Source organism: Accipiter gentilis, chromosome Z, assembly GCF_929443795.1.
Source record: "Accipiter gentilis chromosome Z, bAccGen1.1, whole genome shotgun sequence".
Classification (NCBI taxonomy): Eukaryota; Metazoa; Chordata; class Aves; order Accipitriformes; family Accipitridae; genus Astur; species Astur gentilis.
Genome location: NC_064919.1, coordinates 87,404,103 through 87,426,860, shown reverse-complemented (window position 1 = coordinate 87,426,860; position 22,758 = coordinate 87,404,103). Strand labels below are relative to the sequence as shown.

Sequence of the window (22,758 nt, the reverse complement as noted above, 5' to 3'; positions counted from 1 at the left end):
CTTTCACAGATTCTTACTGATGAGAAAAATAGAAAATCATAGTACAGACATATAAAAAGTGTATCAAATGGCAATCTTAGAGCTGCTTACAGGTTGAACCCAAGGGAACAATTTGAAGGCAGAAAAATACCAGCTTTTGGGAAAGTGAGAAAGGACTGTTTATAGCCTGGTATTAAAGTCAGGTCTTGGAAAGCCACAGGAAAAGGCACAGTCATGGCAAGAAGAGAGAAATACACATAAGGTTAAGAGTGGTACTGGATTAATGACACTATTTTGGAGTTGCAAGAGGGAAGTTCATAAATACAGCAGGTGAGAAAAGAGAAGGAAAGCTTCAAGTTAGGATAACACAGAAAACAAAGAATGAAATAACTTGAAAAGTCTGAACCGAGAAGGAACAAGCAGAAAGGTAAGTGCCCCAAATTCTCCTTTGCCTGACCAAAGGGGTCCCCAGCTGTCTCAGCCAGCCCCAGACACCCACCTGTGGGCAGCTGAGCCGAGCTCAGGGTGTCCACTTTCGGGTGAGCTCAATCTCTGCCTCTGACTCGCATGAGTGGATCACCGCTGACCAGGGGACAACCCACACCCAGGTGACAACCTAGACCCAAAACCCACGCATTGTGCCTGAAATACCAGCAAACAGAACCATACACCAAGGAAATCAGTTGGGTTGGTTTGCTTTTTAAATGAGTCTGTTCCTTCCCTTGGAAAGGACTTCGTTTTCTTATCACAGATGTTGAAACAAATGTGCTGGACTAGAGCCATTAAACATTACTCCTTGTTTCCTGACACAAACATAAAAAAAAATACACACTCTAAGTGAATATTCCCACTAAATTAACCACTATAAGATCTTCCAGTATCATCTCCAAGTAATTAGCCGGTTCTCCCATACAAGTCGGAAGAAACTGTAAGTAGCTGTGTGCATTTGCTACGGATTTACAACAGCAGCATATTTCAACTTCTTACAGTAACCAGATGAACATGCAATTTCCAGCCCTCAGTAAGTGCAACTGATGCAGAAGTTATCACACACAACTCAATAGCTTCAATCTGTGAAGACATTTTAGCTGATTGCAGTGATGCCTTTGGCCTGTGAATTGCATGGCACCTCTTGCAATAACCACAAATACATATATTACCTTAGTGATTAAATACAATGCAATTAAATACATAGGAGCTAACTAGCAGAAAACCAAAGCTTTTTTTAGTTTTTTGCTTGTTTTGATTTTTTTTTTAAAGTCAGTTCTCCAAAGGTGAAAACAGATGTGCAAAACCAGAAAGCAAACGAAATCCGCAGATAGCATTCAGCTCTTAATACAGGACTATCTCCTTCCCTTCAAAACCACTTAGTTCTGAAACCACAAAAGTGGTTGTCTGATTAAAATAATGATCTCAGTTAGGATGGAAGATGTGAGCAGCAGTAAGAAGCACAGCCATAAAAATATAGGGAAAATTACATCAATGAAGATTAAATTTGAAGGCAGAAAAAGGAGATGATTGATAATTGAAACTATAGGCTTTAGTAGAATACATCTGGCTGAGAGGGTTCTTCAAATACATCCAGAATAAATGGGATTCCAGAGCTGGTCTAGCCTGGATATTAGACAAAGCTGCAAAATCCTAAACCACACAAAAGCAGCTCAATACGTATTGCCGTTCTGTACTTGGGAAAAAGCAGGATAGCACATTCACATTTTACAGTCATGTGAAATACATTTTTGTTGTACTGGAGACTAGAAATAACGTTAATGAGACATCATCACTGTTGTCTTAACTCCTCCAGTGAAAATAATTTTTTCATTCTAGCACTGACAACAATTTGAAGATCAGTTAATATCTAGCACAGATGAAAGCAACACCATACTTCAACCAAAATGAAACACAACAGTTTTTCTTCTCTTCTGTAATTTGCCTAGCAAAATTTTGGATGTTCCCAAGGGACATACTTGAACGAACATCCTAATGAAAGCAAAACTGTTAGTGTTAAGGTACACAGGCAGATAGCTAGACCAAGCCCAAGTTTAAACTAAGAGGGTACCAACATGAGAAACTGCTGAACACTGGAAGGGGAAAGTCACCGTCCAACGCCAGATCGCGACTCGAATCACTAGACAATAATAGTAGATGACAGAGGATGGACTCAAAGGTAGATAAGTATTTTTAATTATTGTTTTGGGATCTCCTACTTAACCTAAAACTGTCAAAACCGCTTTAGGCTAAAATGTATTTCCAATTAGTTTTGCATGGAATGGGTAGCTACATATAATTTCAGCATGAGAAAATACCACTACTGCACATCCCTGTAACATCTCTCTGCTTTTATCCCCACTAACGCTTACGTTTAACGATCAGCGTCTCATCTCTCGCTTAGCTCCCTCTTCCAACATTTATTCTCCTTTAGGACAGCTCCTTCTGCCTCCAGCAGCCAACTGTGCGTGTCCCGTGGCGTTGCCTTGAGCTGGCTGCTGCTCCCCTGCTCTGCAGAGAAATGCCCCGTTGCCCGGAGGAGGGAGAGGGTCCCTGCTCTGCCATAGCACTGCTGTCGCCTGCTCGTCTTCATTTCCAGCTCTCGCTCCACTCAAGACTCACAAACAGAAGCCTAAGCTTGTATTTGACCTTTTCTGAACTCCCTGATGATATAGCTGCTAGCTGAAAAGGTGGCATCTTCTCTACATCCCTCTTTCATCCGGAAATGCAGCTCAACAGCAGCTAAAAACCAAACGTGTCGGTTGTGAAGCAATGTTTTTGCTGCTTGATTTCCAGTTGAATAGAGAGCGCAGCTTAAAGACACATAAAGAGTCGAAGAAAATACCTGTTACGGGAAGGAAAAAAAGACGACAATATCTTTTCTTTTCAGAAAAGAAGAGGAGGGAGAGAGTTGAGGGTTCAAACCCATGAAGCTCAGAACTTGCAGGTTATTCACGCAACTCCCTCGCAAGGGCTGAGCCTCCCAGGAGACGGCAGCCGTGCCCCGGGGTGTCACGGGTGGGAGTCAGCACCCCCTGTACCGAACACAGCCCCCCCAACCACAACTGCCCGCAGCCCTTACGTCCCTGCCGTGAAGGCGAGCGTCAGTTCTACTACCAGAGGCGTCTGGATGGAACAACGAACACGTTTGTTTAAGCATCGAGAAGAAAACCACAGCTTTCACGACACAAAAGGCTAGTTAGTAAGGAGGACTGACATGCTATCACAGACCATTAAAGTTGGCGTAGCACCACCTCTGACTTGGTGCCACCTTGCGAAAAACAGAAGTAGTCTAAAACCAGAGCTCAGTAACCAGGACACGAAAGGCAGCGTTATCTGAAGCTACGATTACTTAACCATAGCCCTACAAAGCACCGAGGGGTCTCCAAAGGCACCCTTTCCTTCGGGGGGACGTCCGCAATTTCCTCTCAAAGAGCTGAGATCCACCCTGAGCATCGGAATGGCGTTGGACATTAAAAGAATTCGCAGACCAAAAAGGCTGTGGGACCACAGACCGCGCACACCTCTGCAGTACAGTGTTATACTGAAGGTGGTACAGCTACTTATGCTTGTCAAGGGAAAAAAAAGAAACAATTAAAAAAAATTATCACGAAACCTGTTCTGAGTAAACCCTACAAAAATGCACATCAGTGACACATCAGACCTTGTGAGGAAATCGGGCCTTTTTTGTGAGCTTAAAGCAGTACGCCTCTAGTGCCCAGGCAGCCATTTCAGTATCTGATTCAGATTTGTCTGGTAAAATTACTTAATATTGCACCAGTGCAACCAGTTATTTCCAGCTGCGAAATAAGAGAGATTGGTCCATCAAATTAGATTTTCATATTAGAGAGAAAGGGAAAAGAGAGCGAGGAGATTTCAAGGCTAAAGGACCATTAAATTTTGTTTCTTGTCTAAGACAGGCCGCAGAATCACACCCGTCCTGAGCTCAAAAGCATGTCTGAATAAAGTGCCTTCTTCAGGAAGGCATCCAACCTTGATTATAACGATAACCAAGCTCTTGTTATGCCCTTCTCCACTTGATTAAAGAGCACTCCGCGTATTCTCCCTGACAAGGTACTTGTACGCTATAATCAAGCCCACATAATCAACCGACTATGGCCTAGCTTCAGCAGATGAGAAATTCTTTGCATGAAGCCCTGGCTCCATTGGAGGCACCGACTCCATTTCGGCCACGATTTCATCTCTTCCGCACCGACACGGCATTGGCGGCCCGAGCTCACATCCCCAGGGATGCGATACGCCGACTCCCCGGCCTGCAGAGCACCTATCACCTTGCTGGCATTTGTTGATTTTATTTTAACAAAGTTCTATAAATTCATGTTTAAGAATGAACAGATATGCCTAAAACTAATTATAAAGCGGTGAGCTGTAAGAACTTATTTTCCCCGAACAAAGCCAAACCTCATTTTATATTTAGCATTTTTCTTGAGCACACAACGTGCAGTAATGAGGTACAGCTATACACACATTTTTCCATGCTCGTTAAATCAATGACACATAGTTGAAATTCAAAACCACAAATAGGAGCTGCAAATGTGTGATTTCAATAGTCCCCATTACACCAATATATGAGAATACCACACTATTTGCAAAAAAATTACAATACACCTTCGCAAAGCTGTATTAGGATAAATCGCTTTATCTCCTTTTTATAGATGGTTAATGGAGTAACCGAGATATTTTGTGATGTAACTAAGGACATGTATGTACTTCGCAGCAGGCAAAGGTCCTGAATTAATTTTTTTTCTCATATCAAAGGCATAACTTCTGCCACATTTTACCAGCATACTTTACAGCCAATCACCAATTTTTCTCTCAAGAAACCCTCAGATTTGTGTCAATACACATTGATAAGACTTGAGGATGTATTTAATTCTCATACCAAACTGGTCTTAAGCAAGTGGGGCTCAAAACAGTGCAATTTATTTCTGCCTTCCAAGAAAAAAAAAAAAAAAAAGCTGCAAGCAGTTCACTTGGATTCAGCAACACAGATACAGCTCTTCAGCACTGGAGGAGAAAAATGTTACCGCAGTATTTTAGCTACATTATATATTGAAAAAAAGAAGTAATGCTTCCATAAAAATGTGTTGCATCCTGTTGTATGGTATTTCACTGTGCTAAGCTACTTTGTGCCACAGTGCATTTGTAAGTGTTGTTCAACTGACAAAAGACTCCCATCGTATCATAGCCATGAAATTTTTTCTGAATGTATTTGGATAATATTGTACTTTGCCAGTACAATTTTCTTTTTTATTGCGGTAGTTTTTATATTGCAAATTACAGAACTGAGATGCCTTTAATGTGACACTGATGTGACGGACTATCTCTAAGTGTTCATAGTCACATTTCTAAATTCGATTAAAAGAGATAAAGATTTATACCAAATAAAACCCAATTTTGCTCTCTGCTGTCAGCGAAGAAAGGCCAGCAAAATTCCCCAACCTGATCTCACCATCATGCCTAAAGGCTGAACACTTAATCCCAATGAGAAAGCAAGGGTTATGTGTGAACAGCATTAGAGAAATCTGTCATTAAAATGATACCGATCTCTCAATATACAGAATGCATTAAAATGCATAACCAGAATGCAGTCACTACTTTGGGATTTTGCTTTTTTGCCTCCATCTCCCAACCCCCTTGCTAGCATTTTTCTGCTTCAGCCCTTCTGCCCTCCCCTCCCAAAAAAATGCAAGCCTGGCTCAGCTGAGCTCTGGGACGTGACACGACCAGGAGCATCCGAGGAGTAAGGACACACAAAGATTGTACCATTAGCACCGACACGCATCAGGGCGTGAAGACATTCTTCTTACTGTAGTAACTTCAAAAGACATTAACTAAAGTGCAAGGAAAACTGTGCCAAGTCGCTGCTGGAACGTGAGACTATACATCAGGGGTCCTATTTCCAGCTTTAATGACAATTTCTTGTGAGATGCTCAGTTTCCTCATCCATAATGAAGAGAAAAATATTTACAGGCCTTTGACTTGTTCTTCGAGATCCTTAGGTAAAAGGAGAATATAAAATTTATTACTGCAGGGGTAGTGAAGGGTCACTGCTGGCTTGTATTTAGAAGAGAAAAGGAGGAAGCTTTTTCTCTAGCCATTAAAGTTTTAGAGGCAAAATTGAAACAGAATGAGGAACTGCTCCATGAGTACATTATCTTCTATCCCGAAAATGGAGAATAGAGCTGAGGCGAGAAAGCAGCAACACATTTACACTCTTACTTTCAGCTGAGCAGAGCTCTGGCAAACGTTATTTTAGACCTACATCGTCCTTGAGACGGAAAGACACAACCAATTAAGCAGCAGTGGTTTAATTCAGGTAGGAACTGAATCCAGAGAAGAACCTAATACAAGATTTGCAATGTGGCCTTATGAATATAACTGGACAGATTTTACTCCCAGTCCTAGTCTGTTATGAGTTGAAAAAAATAAAAATAATCCCCCAAAAATCAAATCAAAGACTAGCTTAGCCAACTTTTAGAAACAAACAAGTAGCAGCCCTAAACTGTTGCGTGGCTTTTAATTAGTAAATAATTTTTATGGCCATTCTCCAAGCTTCCTCCAAACCTCCTGCACCATTTCTGACTCACTGTCACACTGACCTCAGCAGGGACGTCACACGCGTCCTGTACCACGACCCAGCCGCCACCGGCGTTATCCTTACCAGGTCCTCATTAGCCTCTCTCGCAGCACTTGTTTGCTGATTACTCAAGATGAACCTCCAAGATTTTTGTCAGAGGTAAGAGTTTGCTCCGGCCCCTAGGCAATCCTATGGCCAATAGGACCAATCACATTTAAATAGTCTTGTTTGTTTTCTTAATTCTGCTCTGTCTTTCGAGTTCTGTCTAGTGATCCACATTCTTCAGTATCTACCACCTCTGTGATATATGCATATGCCTTCAATTGCAGTTTTATTGCTATACGGTATATTAGAGAGCACAGGATCAAGAATATATATCCCTGGCTTTTAGTGAGGGCTCCCACTAGAAATATCTGCTCAGTAACCATTTCTGTTTGGAGACTTGATGGCTACAAATCTCATCTAGCTTACAGATACTATATTTCTTTTCAATTTCTCTAATTTCTCAGGTGATAAATCCTCCCAGAAATCTATGATAATGATACAAATTACCACCAAAAATTTATGCTGACATCTTCTGCTTTCATACAGTGATACTGACTGATTTTAATTGCATGGACCATTCTATTATTTGGTCCCTCAAAGACGCTAGCCTGACAGACCATCAGGTACTCTAGGGTTGGTTTGTTTGTTCCAGACCACTGGAAACTTCAGTATTCAAAATTTATGCTCAAGAATTAATGGTCCTGAGAATTTCTCAGCTCCTCCAGGAACTACATTTTTATCTGGATATAATGACCTGAAAACATCTGGGTTTGGACAAGCAATTTAATCCACTCATGTCAAGACAACAATAATTTATTTTTTTAACATAAAAATACTTTTAAATAATCAATGCCATACATACAAGCACATATTTTTTTCAAAAACTAGTTGTTGGGTTTTTTTTTTACTTTTCTGCCTTGTAAATACTGAAAGAAGTTCTACCACTTTCATTCATTCATAGTAATATTATTTCGGTTATATTTGAAAAACATTTCCACCCTAATCTTTACTAATTCTTGATATCTTCCATGCCTTTGATTCCTTTGACTCTCCACAAATTCTGTTTTTTTGGTTCATTATTACTATTATCGGATTACTTCCTCCAATTTTTAGATTTTTCTCATTTCTTTGTAACCAGGCTACTGCAGGTTTCAATTAAGACTGCCTGTCTTTTCAGTATGTTACAGCAACATTGTACTGTGTATATATAAAATACGCTTCCAATTCCCCGATAGCCATTTAAGTCATTCCACTTAAATTCTCTCTAGCTGCTAATTTGACTCCTGCACAGGGGAATGATCTTCTGGTTTAAGAGATAACTTTACAAAGTGCAGTGGTGATGAAACAGTTGCGTATGTTTTGCTAGCAAATTGGGTTAATGGCCAGAGAAGCAAGTAATGTGTTTCATGCAATTAAAAAAACAACCACAAAACCCCACCAAAAAAACCAAACCACCCAAAACCAAAAAACCAACCACAACCTCAAAACCCTAAAAGTTCATAAAAAGCCAAACCTGGCTGCAACCTTCAGTTGCAGCCATCATCTCTGATGTTTAGGATCTATATCAGCCATAGTCATTAATAGTCACTAATAGTTTATTAGTGTGCCGTTATTAGTAGTATGAAATAATGCTCCCTCTTAAAGCTCTAGTGCCACTCTTGAGTATAAAATCTCAAAGCAGGAATGCAAAGGCTGTTCCAAGACTACAGAATTCCCTTGTGTTTGGGATTCTTTGTGAACTGCATTTTGAGAGCAGAATCAGTGGCAAATTTGCAGTGACCTACCTTGTTCTTCTCTGCTTACCCAAATTTGCAAACCAGCCTATGGTCCACTAGTTGAAAGCATCAGCATCCTTAAGCTAGCTCAATTTCATAACATCGATTGTACACCAGGAACCTTCCAATAGCAACTTATGCTTTCAAATACATTCCAAAATAAATTACATAATATTCTTAAGGTTCTTGTTCTGAACTCAATCTGTGCTTCAAACACGAGTACTAAAACCAATCCCATTTAGAGCAATCACTGAAACCTCTATGCATATTTCATAAACACACTAATATGGCAACTAGCCAGGGAGTTGTTGAGCAAACAGCTCTTTAGTAGATATTAGTTACCGTTCGTGTGATTGCATTGATCTTGAGATCAGCCCCGTGCTAAGAGGACACGCTGCCTCTACATTACGTCTCTGCCTGCCTGCTCATTTTTATTTCCAACTAGGCAAGCCACTGTAACATGGGAAACTGATATTTATATGTATTATGTAAGAGATTACTTAAGCGCTAATCAGATTTATCTAGGGGAGAGAGGCAAAATAGCTCATTCCCCAGGATTATTAATAAGTATTTTAAATTCAACCTTTTTTTTTGTTAAAGGTCAGAATACAGCTAGCTTATAAGGCAACCTCAGCAATGGTATTCATTTGGGCAGCTGGAAGTAGGGATAACCCAGATACTGGGAGTTATTATGTGGATATTTTGTAATTAGGAATTTACCATGTAAGAATACACACGGAAAGACAATAGCACGTGTGTGCGTGTGAATACTCTCGCACTGCTGCCTTGTTTTCAGACTCGACTTTAACAGGTGACACCTTAGGAGAATTTATTTCCCAAACAAGAAAATATCTTTCCCCCAATCCATCCAAATACTGCTCATAATTTAAAAATCAGAGTACTTACACTATTAACTAAGTAACCCAGCATGTTCTGTGACAGGGCATACCCCATCCAAATGGTTCTCTCCTAAGGAGGTAGAAATGAAACCTTTAATAGAAATGATCCCAATTCAGCAGCACAAGTGATGCCTACGCCGGGTGCGCTGCTCAGGGCAAGGCTTTTGATCCACTTGGCACTCGGGTTGAAAGGCAGGAGGAGCAGCGACTAAAAAAACCACCCGTGATATAAATACAACTGATAGAAAATTCAGTACAAAAATAAACAGTTCCAATGGCTATTACTGGGTTTAAGTGTTTAACTTTTTTCTGCTTGCAAGAATATAGCTTCAGGTTGCTAGTCATTAGTTTTTCATGTAGTTTATAAAAAATTGCAGATTAAAAAGCCTTTTCCCCCAAGTAAGTGCTTATAGAGCACACTAACAGCAAGTCTATAAAGATCTCCTGAATAAAGTACGAAATTTCCCCTGTGTTTACCAAAAGGCAGGCTCTGTACAGTAAACACTATAATTCTTTTCTGAACTATTATTAATTTATCAACATTCACTCCCTCAGCTACTGCCTCAAACTGGAAGCTCGTATTCGGTTGGTAGCCGAGTAACTGAAATCCCTTCCAAGGCATCCTCAGCTCTGTGCAGAGGCTTGCACGCTTGCGGGCATCACCTCGCTGGTAAACGAGCATCAAAATAGACTTGGTCTAAAGGAGTTCAGCTTATACCACGATCTGGATCCATCTCTAGCGTCGCGCATCGCCCCTGCGATTTGTGCATCTATAAGTGACACTGGTTTTGCTGGTGGTTTTGTTTGGTTATTTTTTGGTGGTGTTATTTGGGTTTTATATGTACTGATCAGAATTAGGGCAAGGCACCGCCGCAGGAAATAGGCACTGGAGAACATAAACGTGAAATTGTTTAGATTTTAAAAATAAATACATAAAAACCCCTGAACTTGTGAATTTAAGTGGGCCACATCTGTTGGAAACCTATTTTCATCTAAGAATAAACACTGTTAAGCGCTAGCTGTTGAGGTTAAGAGTAAGGTAAAGAGCTGACTTCGACAATTAGCGGCTGTTAGGGAATGTACATCAACACGGGGATCCTCCCAGGGTATAAAAGATGAGAAGAAATCTTTAAGTTATCTCTGCACCTGATACAAGCTCAGGATGTTGCATGAGGAACTGATGGCTGAGCTTCAAAGAAATTGCGTGCTTCGGCTTAGCCAGACCTTCCTCAAGACTAACTTTAACTGTAAAACTCACATTAAACAACAAACCCATAGCGAACAACACAATTCAGTGTATTCCACCCCTTTCATTTCCCACGCAGACAATTTACCTAATCGGATGTCCTCGGACAAGATGCTTCCTGCATTAACGCGAGTATTCAAAAATCAAGCTAAGCCAGTGGTAACTGCAAAACTCCGTCAGTGCCACGATGCCGCGCTCTATTTAAATAGCTCTACCATTGCCATTGCTTTCCTTCTAACAAGCGGAGTCACTTAAGCATCAAAGCAAGCCCGAGCTCACGAGGCAACTTCTGTTGTACGTGGTTACTTAAACACGGCCAACCAACCTCTCCTTCCTAATTCCTTCTCGTGGGATCCATCTCTACTCGGTCCTTTTTGCCGCTGTTATCCGTCTGTCCTCAGAAGTGCAACCGCGAGGAAGGAGCCAAATCGCACAGCAGCAACCAAATTCTATTCGCATTAAATATGAAGGAATTACATGATATTGTTACCGTTATCTTGCACTGCAGCTCAGCAGACAAGCTCAGGGACAGGGAAGGAACCTCAGTAACAGACAATAGTACAGCGGCAGATTACTTGAACGGCTAATGATAAATGCAGGATTATTATTTATAAACAGACAATTAATAGCTTTCAGGCATCAAACCACTCAACTTTTGCTTTTAAAACATCATCTGTATTTCTGAAGTGTACAGACCTCCCAAAGAAACTTACACATTAATTTACAGAAGCAATGAATTCAGCTAAGAATTAATTCCTTAGTACTGGTTTGTAGAAGATCTTTGGGAGGGGGGTGGGGGGGTGGGTTGCAGTAGCATTATTCCTTCTAAATTAATTAGGTGAGTGCATGTAGTTATCTGAATATGTATTTCCTCATGTTTTCAGTATTTGCTGAAACTTTCACCTGGGATTAAGTTTCTGGACCCCAGAGAAGAGTACTTCAATTAGAAAGGTGAAAAAAATGTGCATTTGAAATGAGCTTTCTGCCAAAAGCTCCAATGGCTACTCTTAAAATTAAGAGCAACTGATAAAACCTGACCCAATAAAAACTCCTCAAGAGTTTTGCTCAGGTTTGTTGGGCTTTTTTAGAAAAGCTCTTCAAAATCTGTTCTCATACGGCCTGCGTACTTCTACAGGCACGGGGTTTCTGATGGACGATTTAGCGAGGCTGGAGCTGTTTGTAAAATGTGTTTATTGATGCGCTGGGGGAAGAATCAGCCCTTCCAGAGCCTCCCCAGGCAGAACCAACCACACAGAGGAAACACACTTGCAATTGGGCACTTGTAAAGTGTCTCTGAGTTATCAAAGTAAAAACTTCATGCCCAGTGCCTCGCCCCACCTTTCAGACACATTAAGCACCTACAAGCTACTTCTCTTTGGCAACGGAGGCCGAAGGCTCAACTGTTCCTTCATTTACATGGTGAGTTAAACTACAGGCTTGGGTCTGGTAGGGTGAATTTTACTTTTTGGGCCAGGAAATCGGTAATTCCTTCATCCAAGTATTTTGGTTTTCTAACCTGTACTCATGCTGGATGATGAGTTTTTCTATCAAGAGGAGATACAAATATCTCCAGACGCAGCATAATGTCGAATCAAATATTTAAGCCACAGGCACTTCGACTAAAGAAACTAAATGACAAAAGGTGTTTATCCCTTGTTCTTTTTTCTTGCATTCTCTTTGGAAGCTGTAGAGAAGATTAGAAATTATTTGCCAGGATTGTGGTCAGTTTTGCCACAAATCCTGACAGATACAGTGTGTGTTCGAAAAAATCACAACCACCATCTGTGGAAGAAACAGCACTTTAAAAATACAGAATTATGATATACTACCTACACTTTTTTGTTGTTTTGTTACCTATTCCTTTGAATGGGATTTAAGACTTCTGTATTTTTTTTCTCCTCACTAACCAGGGGAAAAAGGCCAAGAAGAGTATTCTGCCTTCACTAATTATGGAAGTGGAGAGCTGCAACTGAAGAAGATTTCGACCAACGAGCACAAACAGGAGGCAGAATTAGCAGCAAAGTATCAGCTAGCTCTGAACCATGAAAGCGTGCACACGAGAACAAAATTCCCAAGAGGCTCAATAAGATCTGAATTTTTGTTTCAGGAGCACCACTCATTTCTTACAAGAGCTGCTGTCTGCTCACATTATCCTGAAATGAGACCTTGTGCTGCTTGCCCTGAGCCAAAGTCTGACGGACTCCACTAGTTCCTTGTTATATATTTTCCTCATTATTTGCTCCAGTGTTTCCCTGGTATAAAATTTTAACATGCTAGGAAGAGATAAATTAATTCCCCTCTCTCCTATAGACAGCCTGAGAGAGGCCATTTAGCCAGGACGTTAACGACCGAAACTGGGAAAACGAAGACACATCAATCCATCCACAAATGATCAGAAACGTAGAGGCATAGCAAATTAACAATACTCAGAGGAGCTCAGGAGACTGAGGGAAATCTTCCGGGTCTGTCTAAAATACAAAGTTTTGTGATTTTTCTTAATTTTAATCACAACGTATGAAAAAATATCTTTTTTCCCCCCCCTGCCCATGGCTCTCATTGCCATTAATAACCAGGGAGGCAGGAGTGCCTCAGTGCTGCCCAATGCCTAAGGAACAGCACCGGGTTCACTGGGCTCACGGCGAGCCCGAAGCCCCCAGAACAGCCATCCTGGGGCAGCCCGTTACACCAGCAAACGGATGGGGAACAGGTCCACCCTACCGAGTTCAGGTGCAAGCTCTGGTCTGCAAAAAAGTAAGGGAAAAACCTGGCAGGAACTGCAGGTGATGTGGTCTTCCCTGTTGCCTGCTGGTCTGGCTGTTATTTTGCTTTGCAGCTCCGAAAAGGATTAGTACCTACTACTGTAGCAGAAAGCGAGGACATGGGCTTTGGTTTGTAATCCTAGGTTTAGAGGCTGCAGGGGGGTTGGTTCAGTTTTATGGTATCGAATCCCAAAGAAGAAACTGTAATCCCCCAAATCCCAGAGCTACAGACCACTCCTAGAAGCAAGGATGAACACATCAAGCTTCACCTGTGTTAGTACACAGACGCTTCCCCAAGACTGATCCCGGCCTTCCCGCTATCTATAGCGTTTGGACCATCCCAGAAGCCTGAGAATCCTGCTCAGTCACCTCTCAGTGAGAAATCATGCAAACCAACATTTGTCTAGAAAATGCATATATAACGAATTTCTAAAAATACAACATCTCTGTCCTCTTTAATTAGTGGTTACGTGTTAGCCTGTAGAACTAGAAGGAAAGGAGATTTTGCAGCAATACCTTTTTCAAACCACTCTTCTGGCACTCGGTTCTTGATATTATACTGCAGTGGTAACCATCTACTTAGCTGATGAATTTATTAATAAGGAGAGCAAGAAGCTCACCTGGCCATGAATTTTGGAGCATTACCTATCACAGCTAAACTGTGTCCGATCCCAAACTGTGCTCTGGGCAACTTGGCAGATCACATCAGGCACTGAAGTATCCAAGCGACCTAACTTTGAGTAGATAAATTCGGCAGCTAGTCCCAACAGATTGCCTTTCTAGTCAATGGGGTGAGAGGAGCTCTTCCAGAGCGAGCTCTGGGACAGTAATTACTGTACTCTCAGATGGGAAGTACTTCTCTCTCCCCACTGACCACGTAAAAGAGACCAGCTTCATACCTATCTAAATTTGGTACTTGAAGTTAGGCAGCATGAATACTTTCCTACAGTGTCAACTCCTCACCTTCGCATCCAACTGCTTCTAAAGGTCTCCAGGCTCTTCCATGTGAAGAACTTGGAAGCTTGTAGAAGTAACTGGAAAGAAAGTGGGATAAATCAGCCTAGCTGCCCCAGGAGAAGCGACCACTCTTTCAGAGAACCAAAGGACACGACCAGACAAGAGAAAAAGGCAGTATGGAAGGCTCCGGTTCTTACCTGCCAAAACTCGGACTTCTGCATCATTTCCAGTTCTCGAACTAGCTGGGTTTTTCGCCAGGCACCTGTAGATCCCACTGTCCCCGTGCTGAACCCTGCTGATCTGTAAAGCTCCGGAGGGCAGGACAGCCACCCGCGCGTCGGCCGGGCCGGGGAATATGTCCTCCTGGTTTCGCTGCCAGTGCACCACGGGCATGGGCTCCCCAACAACTTCACACTTCAGCAGGATCGTGTCTCCTGCAAAAGCCGTGACAGATTCTGTCTGGGAAAGAAACCTCAGTGGTCCTGCAAACAGAAACAAAAAAAGCAATTATATAGCTGCTGAAAATAGAAGTCACACGCTGCTTCCATGCTGATTTGGATTTTGTTAACAATCCAGACTGAAAAAAAAAAAATAAAAAATTTACATGATATTCTGCAAACTGCTTGGAGATTGCTATAATGGCCGGGTGACTAACACTTTCCTTTGTAAATTACACTCATTAACAGCAAAGAAAAGATGTGTTATCAACATAAAGAGTAACAAATTGCACCTGTTAGTTACAAACCCACTCAGGAACAAATTTAACGAAGTACAGATACGCTATCACGCAATCCGAACTGCTCAGAACAGGGTGGCATTCAAAGGAAAGCACAACTAAACCTACGTAAGGTTAAGAAAATGTTACAGTCGCGTCTTGCTGTATTTCTTCTTCCCTCCAAATAAAAGGAAAAATACTCTGAAAAACCTCTGCTAACTAAGTTACTTGGGTCACATAATCAAAACACTTCAAACAGGGAATGGCCTGTGTCTGTTTTTCCACGAAATGTTTTTGACTCGCGAGGGCAAGGAAGCAGAGCTGGGAGCTTTAATTGCACAACCCCCAGATGCCCCAGCCTCACTCAGTGCAAAATCATGAGGACCACATCCTTCACAAGAAAAACCCAGCGAGAACAGAACACCGTCTGCAAGATTCCTAGTGCAAGATGTCATCAAGATGATGGACTTTATTACCTGGAAGCATCGTTGCTTTGCAGAGCATAGATAAACTTGAAAAGAAAAGAAAAAAAAGGGGAAAAAAATACCAGCCCTCTTTCCAGCCAAGTACAAGAAGGATAAATCAAGAAAATAAGCTGAAGCAACTGCTTGGATTAGGGATGTGCTAGAGATGGTGCGGACATATTCTGGGGACATGCTCTGGCTCTAGTCCTGGCCAGTCCCTAGAAATGCCCCCGCCAGCCCCCAGCCCAGCCGGGGACGCTCGCCTGCCTGCAGGGGCTACCTGAAGCCACACCAGTAAGCACCATCACTCAGACACGTCTGCAAACGTGTGCCAAGTGTTGGACAGAGTGAAAAACTTACAATTTGACAACACTAAGAGCCACCAAAAAGTATATAGGAAACAAGTATCTTTTAGATGATGTCAGCCAGCATACAGTGAAGGCTTTCAAAAAGGAGCTGTCAGTAGAGACTATTCGTTGCTTCGTCAGCTTCTTAATAAAGACCTCCATTTTCCAGGCATTAAAATGCCACCCAGATATTCAGCAAATCAGTGTACTGGGGAACGATTGTGTACCAGAAAAGGCATTTGAGTGGGAGGCCCGCATTCCTTCCCTGGTTCAGACACCTATTTTTTGGGTGTGATTTTGGCCCCCCACGTCTCGTGTCAGTTCTCCTCAAAGACGTTGCTCCTGTCTCACGGAGCATCCGCACGGACGAGATCTCGCAACCGGGGTGAAGCGCTGCCGTGAGCTGAAGCAGGGAAATTCTTTAGCAAGACTGAAACTGGCTCAGTGAAGGCTTCTTAATGGCATTTCCACACGTGAAAAAGAGCCTACATGAATCTAGCGTTGCGTGGGCAGTGGTATTTCCTAATTGCCAGGTTTATAAGCTATCCCTACGAAGAAAGGGAGCGAGGAGAACGCAGTCGCTCCCAACGCCACCCACGCGAGCCCTGCCACCCGCTGCACCCTCACACACCTCCCCGTTACAGCAAGGATGCTACTTTCCAGCAGAGCTATTGGCACAGACGCACAAGTAACAGCTTTTCACCCCCAGCAAAGCTGGTGCAAGCTAGAAAAACAGAAGCGTTCAACGCTTTAATTAAAAAAAAAATTGAATATAAACACAGTGTGAACAGTGATGGAAAGCTGTTGAAAACTGCAGATTTTTCCAGGAGGAAAGACAGCTAAATCTAACAATTTACTGTAAAAATAAGGACTAAAACAACTGCAATAGAAGGACTTTCCTCCCCCCCCCATGGCAGCACCATACCTGCCGTGCCCTCGCGCACAGGCAGGCAAGTTCACACTTTGCCCTGCCTCTGCACAGTCTCCCTTTCTGCACGTACCCCAACTCTTTTTCTTTTAAAGTTCAAAAAACCATAATAAAAGCCTTTGCATAACAGATGGGGACACTGGAAAAAACCTTTTGCTGTGTCCCAATGAAAAGACACTAACCACCTTTTTCCACGGTTATGTTCATAACCCATTCATCTCTCTGCAGGACCATAACATATGAGATCTTAAAACTATCACTGGGTCTTTACAGCTCTCCTGGCTTACGCTGATTTATTTTAAAGACAGTTTCTGAAGCTACACAGATGTTTGGGTTGTTGGGAGCTGGCTCAAGGGAGCGGACCAGCAAATACATTCCGAGAAAGTCACTTTCCGAGACAGACTCTGGAATTAAACATTGCAGATCCTCAGTGATGCTTTGCTTGGTAGCCAAAGGGTCACAGATGCACCTCCCTGCGTTACACTCAAACCTACTTAGGAAACTTAATTGAAAGCAGTACCCAACTCCGATTTACCATGCAGTCTGCTTGGCAGCCTATCAGGATCCCCATCTTTCCTTACAGAAGACCCAATTATTAAGCAATTAAAGTTCACTTAATAAAAAGGCTTATCATTTGGGGGACAGACCTCAGGGTCTGGAACATGTTTAGCTATTAAATATTCAGCAATTTAGTAGCACTCAGTACAATCCCCCAGAGAAGAACTGCTTTAAATGCTTTGTTTGTTTCAAATTAAAGTCTGCAAGGTTACTTAACATCAAGACAAGACCTTTTTTTTCACTTTCAATTCACATAATAGCTGAAGGGCGAGAAACCAAGGTAATGAAAAAGAGTGATTTCCTTCTGCTTGCTTCAGAAAATAGGAAAGAGAAGCATGGGTGAGTGAATCTGGAAATGTAAATATTTTAGAAACTGCTGTCTAATTCTCTCTTCCACAGACTGGTTTCCAAAAAGGTGCTACACTTCAGTTACTCCATACTCTTTTTTTGTTTGCTAGCTCCAGTCTACAATTCTGAAAATATTTGCGCCGTGTTATGTGCAGCAGAAGTATCAGAACAAGACCTACACCAAATAATCCAAGCACAGATGTGGTGTTCAGGTTCATTCACAGAAACAGGAGCTAAAGAAACTGTTCCCCTTCTTGTTGCAAACCCCACCTTAAGCTGGATGCTGTTTTCTGATTAAGAAACTAATGGGGGTGGGGGGGCATGGGAGGGGTGGAAATCAAATTACCAACATGCACTCGGCAATATTGCCGGCCAGGGAATTCCTGCGGTGTGGTACCAGGCAGCCACTCCTAGTACTGGCTGTCAGCCTAATGAGAAGGATTCAAAGGGAAGGATTTAAATATTACAATAAAATGAACATTAGTAAGGTATTTTATGCCTTTGCATTTTGTTTTAATATATGAAATTTGGGCAGTTAAGGTTTATATAGATGGAAGCTAAACCAATTTGCCACAAAGGGCACCCTCAGCGCAAAGTGGAGGAGAGGAAGGTGCCTTACCGTCTGAGAAGCCGAGGATGGAAACCCGCCTGGTGTTCCAAAAGCAGATGAGGCCAGAATATGACACATCAAGTAATCATAGGCCTATTTACTATTACCTATTTCCAACAAAAGAAAAGTTCAACTGCTCCTCAAACTTGTGCCTGATATTAGAAATACGTCATCCTGCTATAGGAGCCTAATATTTCAAATAACACTTACCAACCACCAGCTAAGACTACACTCGAAGCGTGCCAGAGGAAATACAAAATCTTAGCAAAAAGACACTAATTTGCTCTACAGGCCCAGTCTCCAGCTGCTCTCTTTGCTTCAGCCATTGGCATGGTATTCAGGAGACCATGGATGATCTCTTCTTATTAGCACTCGATTTTCATCAAATTCACATGCCCAAGCTAAAAATATATAAGCAGCATTAATATATGAGCGTTTGTTCGTTATGCCTAAATTAGGCCACCCATCTCCCAAGGCTGCCTATGTACGGGATTAACCAATTAAGAGCTCACGACCACCACAAAGAAGGCAGAATCTACTTTTTTTTCTTTTTCTATTTATTTTTTTTTTTAAATACAAACCACACTCAGTATTCCGATGATGCAGAGCATACTTATAATCCTGTGAAACTTCACCCTTGAACACAAAGGACTGCAATTCCGACTGCAATGCACAGACACGGGCCCCACTGGTAGATCACGTAACATACAAATACACCGTGAAACAGGGAATACGCAGGTCTCTGATGTGATTTATGTGATGTGAACATACGATTGCCTTGATTTCTCCCGACTGTGGTGATTAGCATAGGCAAACTTCACTAGAAGTTAACATGGCTGCTTGAAACAACGTAAATTGTGGGTAAAGACAATACAGTCAACATCACATATCAACTGTATCCTAAACTGTTCCATCAAAAAATGAAATACTGAAAAGTAACTGAGAATTTCAGAGAAAGACAGAATCCTTAGAAATAAACCTATACAACTCTAATATGTTATCTTTAGTTTTCCCTGGGTCTCAGGTGTTACTTCTGCAGCAGTCCAGTTGTAACCCACCATCACAGCCCCGTGGAGATACCGAAATGTAGCTGTCTGTGTCACTGAGCGTCCAGCAGCTGCAGCCAAAGGGAGACCAGATGCAATTGAAAGACTGGAAGTTTGATTTAAGAAGTCAGACTTCAACAAGGATGACAACTCTGGTCTATAGCCTTGTCTGCAGGAGATAAGGATCGACGTGGGCTTGGCATTGAAACTGTGTATTAAGATGCAAATAATTACTTATGAGGCATAGTGGCAGGCAGGTCCAAATAGCTCCAGATTAACCCAAGTACAGCTAGTTACATAATAATTAATTGAAATAATTGTGTACATAAGTGTGTATATATATAGATAAAAAAATCTGAGTGCATCACAGGTCTTTAATTTGTATTCTTATGCAAGCAAGAGATAGTATCATTTCAATTTCATAGATGAGGGACTGAGTCTCTAAGATACAGGTTAAAATATTGAAAGGCAGCAAAGCCACAGCAACTGGCATCCCACTAGCTTATAAAATGTGGCAGCTTCTAACTGGGAAGGGTTCCTCAGGCTTTTTAGGCACTTCTGAAGATGCTACAGTGACTGACTTGCTTGCTCAAGGTCACCAGAGAAATCCAAGGTAAGCAAGAGTTCAAACCAGGCTTTCCCAAGCCCTCCTGTAAATATATCAGTGTTTCCTTCTTTCCTATAAAACCGAGTGGGAGTTTCTTTTGGGGTACCCACAAACCGAAACAAACTGAAATACAGTTCAGGGACAGCCTAGGAGGGAGAGAAAGGTTGGGTTCATGCCGAGTTCTCAGTTTTTCAGCAGAAAGGAGAAAAAACCTTGTAAATGGAATGAGCTTAAAGTAAAATTCAAGCCTGTTTGCTCAGCTGAAGAGGGGTTGAAAATGTACTGCCTGCAAAAAAAAACAAAACCCTTAGGGACCACCATCACCAGATACCCTAAAAATAAAACTACGAGGGATGAGTTTAAACAGACACCATTATGTTTAATATTCATTGAACAAGTGTCAAAAAAATACCTACTTCACATGCTTTTCTGCTGTCCTTTTAGCATGTGTCTCATTGCTTTTGGATTGAGGAGTGACTCATCCTGCTTTGCGCCAGGGGAGCAAAAGCAGCTTAGATGTTTTCAGCCAGATTCATCCCAAACTCCAAGCCAAACAACGCATTTGGCCTCATTTCAGGAGAACCAAACCGCGATAGCTTTTTTAGCCTACACATTTAAGGGCGAGACAATTATTTCTGCAACTTGTATCTAGCATTCAATTATCGTACTGGAAAACACATCTTGACATTCTTGCTGTGACATCCTCGAGTCCTTAGATAGCCCTCAGAGCTCCGCAGCGAAGCCTCGAAGGGGCAGTCCCTGCACTTCTCTCTGCAGCCCTCTTGGGAGGAGGATAATTTAGTTGACCTCAAATAGTAGCACAGCTCTGGAGGGAATCTCTGTACTGGGTCAACTTATAACATAGTCAAAGAAACAAGGCGCAGATTTTATAGTTGACTGTAAATGCAATAGTGTTTGTGTGTATATATATTTTTTTAAATAGATATTTAGGGGAGAGTTTAGGCTCCGACACTTAAGCTGTGTTGCAACCCTAATGGTACTTAGTGACCGAAGCGGCGCAGTTTCCCAGGCATCCTCACCTTTTGAGGAGGTTTTAATCCTGAGAGTTTACTGTTAGATCAGGCTCCTCATAAAATGCCAGGAGAGCCACCATGTTTCCTCTTAAACCACAAGGAGATAAAGGTCAGAAGCCACTTATTCCTCCATCAGCCTTACCCCTGCGAGGACACGTTCACACAAGTGCTGTTGAACTCGCTGTAGATGAGATAGAAACCATAACTCATGAAGAGACGATTCAGAACATCCCACGTAGGAAAAAAATTTCCCCTTTTCTAGTACAGGGGCACATCAAGGTCTCCTCCAGCACAGCAATTTTCTCTCCCAGCATGTACAGTCCATTACAAATATCATAGCACCGATTCTTGGCAGCAATCTAATTCCACCAAGAAAGGCTAGCTGAAGGAAGATGAAGCCAGGATCTGCCCTTTGATGCCTCTTACCTATCACAGGAAATAAATGAACTTATTATTCTGAAAAAGACTTTTCCCTAACCTGTGTTACTGATGTCAGCTCAGATTATCAAAACTGCAAGAATTTTAAAATCTAATTTACTTGTCACCTTTTATGCAGCTCGCTGGCTGGCTTCGCTCAGCATAACGCATGGAAACAATCTATTTTTTCCATCCACATATTTATGCTGTAGGGGGATTTTCATCAAGGATTCAATGCCTTCATGGTCAGTTCTACTTAGTCTTCGCAGATCTATCTTTCTGATTCAAAGCACTAGCACAAAGCTGTTGTGCCTGAATGTCCCACACATACAGGATAGGTTCAGAAGAACAAAAATTTCAATTTTAACTGAACCATTCAAGTACAACCCTCAAGATTGCTTTTCTCTTCGTTCTACAGGTTTGTCAGCATTTCGGAGTTCGTGAGAGCCAAATTCATCATTCTTCAAGATCACGGCTTGAAACCACAACCTTCTTATAGCCACGGGCAAAACACCAGTCTCCAGAGCTCCCTGCCTGTAGCCCTCTGTGGCTGCTCAGTCAGCGGGTTGGATCTAGTTCCTCTCTCGCAATTTTTACAAGATACAGCCACGGCTGTCAGCTTAAGACTATTTGCTGATTTCTCAAAGAGAAGGGGTGGGGGAAAATCACAGAATAGTTTGGGTGGGAAGGGACCTCTGAAGGTCACCTAGTCCAACTAGTCCCCTGCCATGAGCAGGGACATCTTCCACTAGATCAGGTTGCTCAGAGCCCCGTCCAACCTGACCTGGAATGTTCCCAGGGATGGGGCATCCACCGCCTCTCTGGGCAACCTCCTCCAGTGCCCCACCACCCTCATAGTAAAACATTTCATCCTTATATCTGGTCTGAAAGCACAGTAGATATTAAAAGCAACAACTGCACTAATATTTATTAACAAGCCCACATAATATACTGAATCTCTAGCAGTGCAACTCCCTATCATTCACAGGAGTACAATACACCTGCGTCAGGAAAAGAAATACTACCCTAAATTTTTATCACCCACCAACAAGCCCACCTACTGCTTTGCCCCTGTTAATACACAAATCAGAGGGTGTAAATCTCTTCATCTTCCTGTCGGTGGTTCTTGCCAGCACTCGTGGCTTGCAGCCAGCAAGCAGCACAGGCTTCCCGCCAGTCGCCAATGAAATCATCAAATCTGCTCCTCAAACAGAAAATAAGCAAGAAGAAAATAGGCCTTTTTTTACTGCTGAAGAATCTAAAAAGGGCCACATTTCAAAATCTCTAATTAAAACAATAAAAAACGCAGGCGCTCTCATTTGTGTGCCACGCACTGGGAGTTCGCTGGTGCTAGCATCGTTTAGTCCATTATATTTAAAGCCTTACACTTGGAGCAGTGACTTCGCTTCCATAAAGCACTGTAGAAGGAGTATAA

The 22,758-nt window shown here is 42.1% G+C and overlaps 1 protein-coding gene across 1 annotated transcript in view; it reads right to left on the bottom strand.

Annotated features, from left to right (window-relative positions):
• DCC (DCC netrin 1 receptor) overlaps nucleotides 1–22,758 on the bottom strand; it is a 572,354-nt gene that overhangs the window by 286,597 nt on the left and 262,999 nt on the right. Inside the window, exon 3 of the mRNA XM_049794299.1 lies at nucleotides 14,447–14,731. Within this exon, the coding sequence (XP_049650256.1) occupies nucleotides 14,447–14,731 (285 nt within the window). The remainder of the gene's footprint in view (nucleotides 1–14,446; nucleotides 14,732–22,758) is intronic.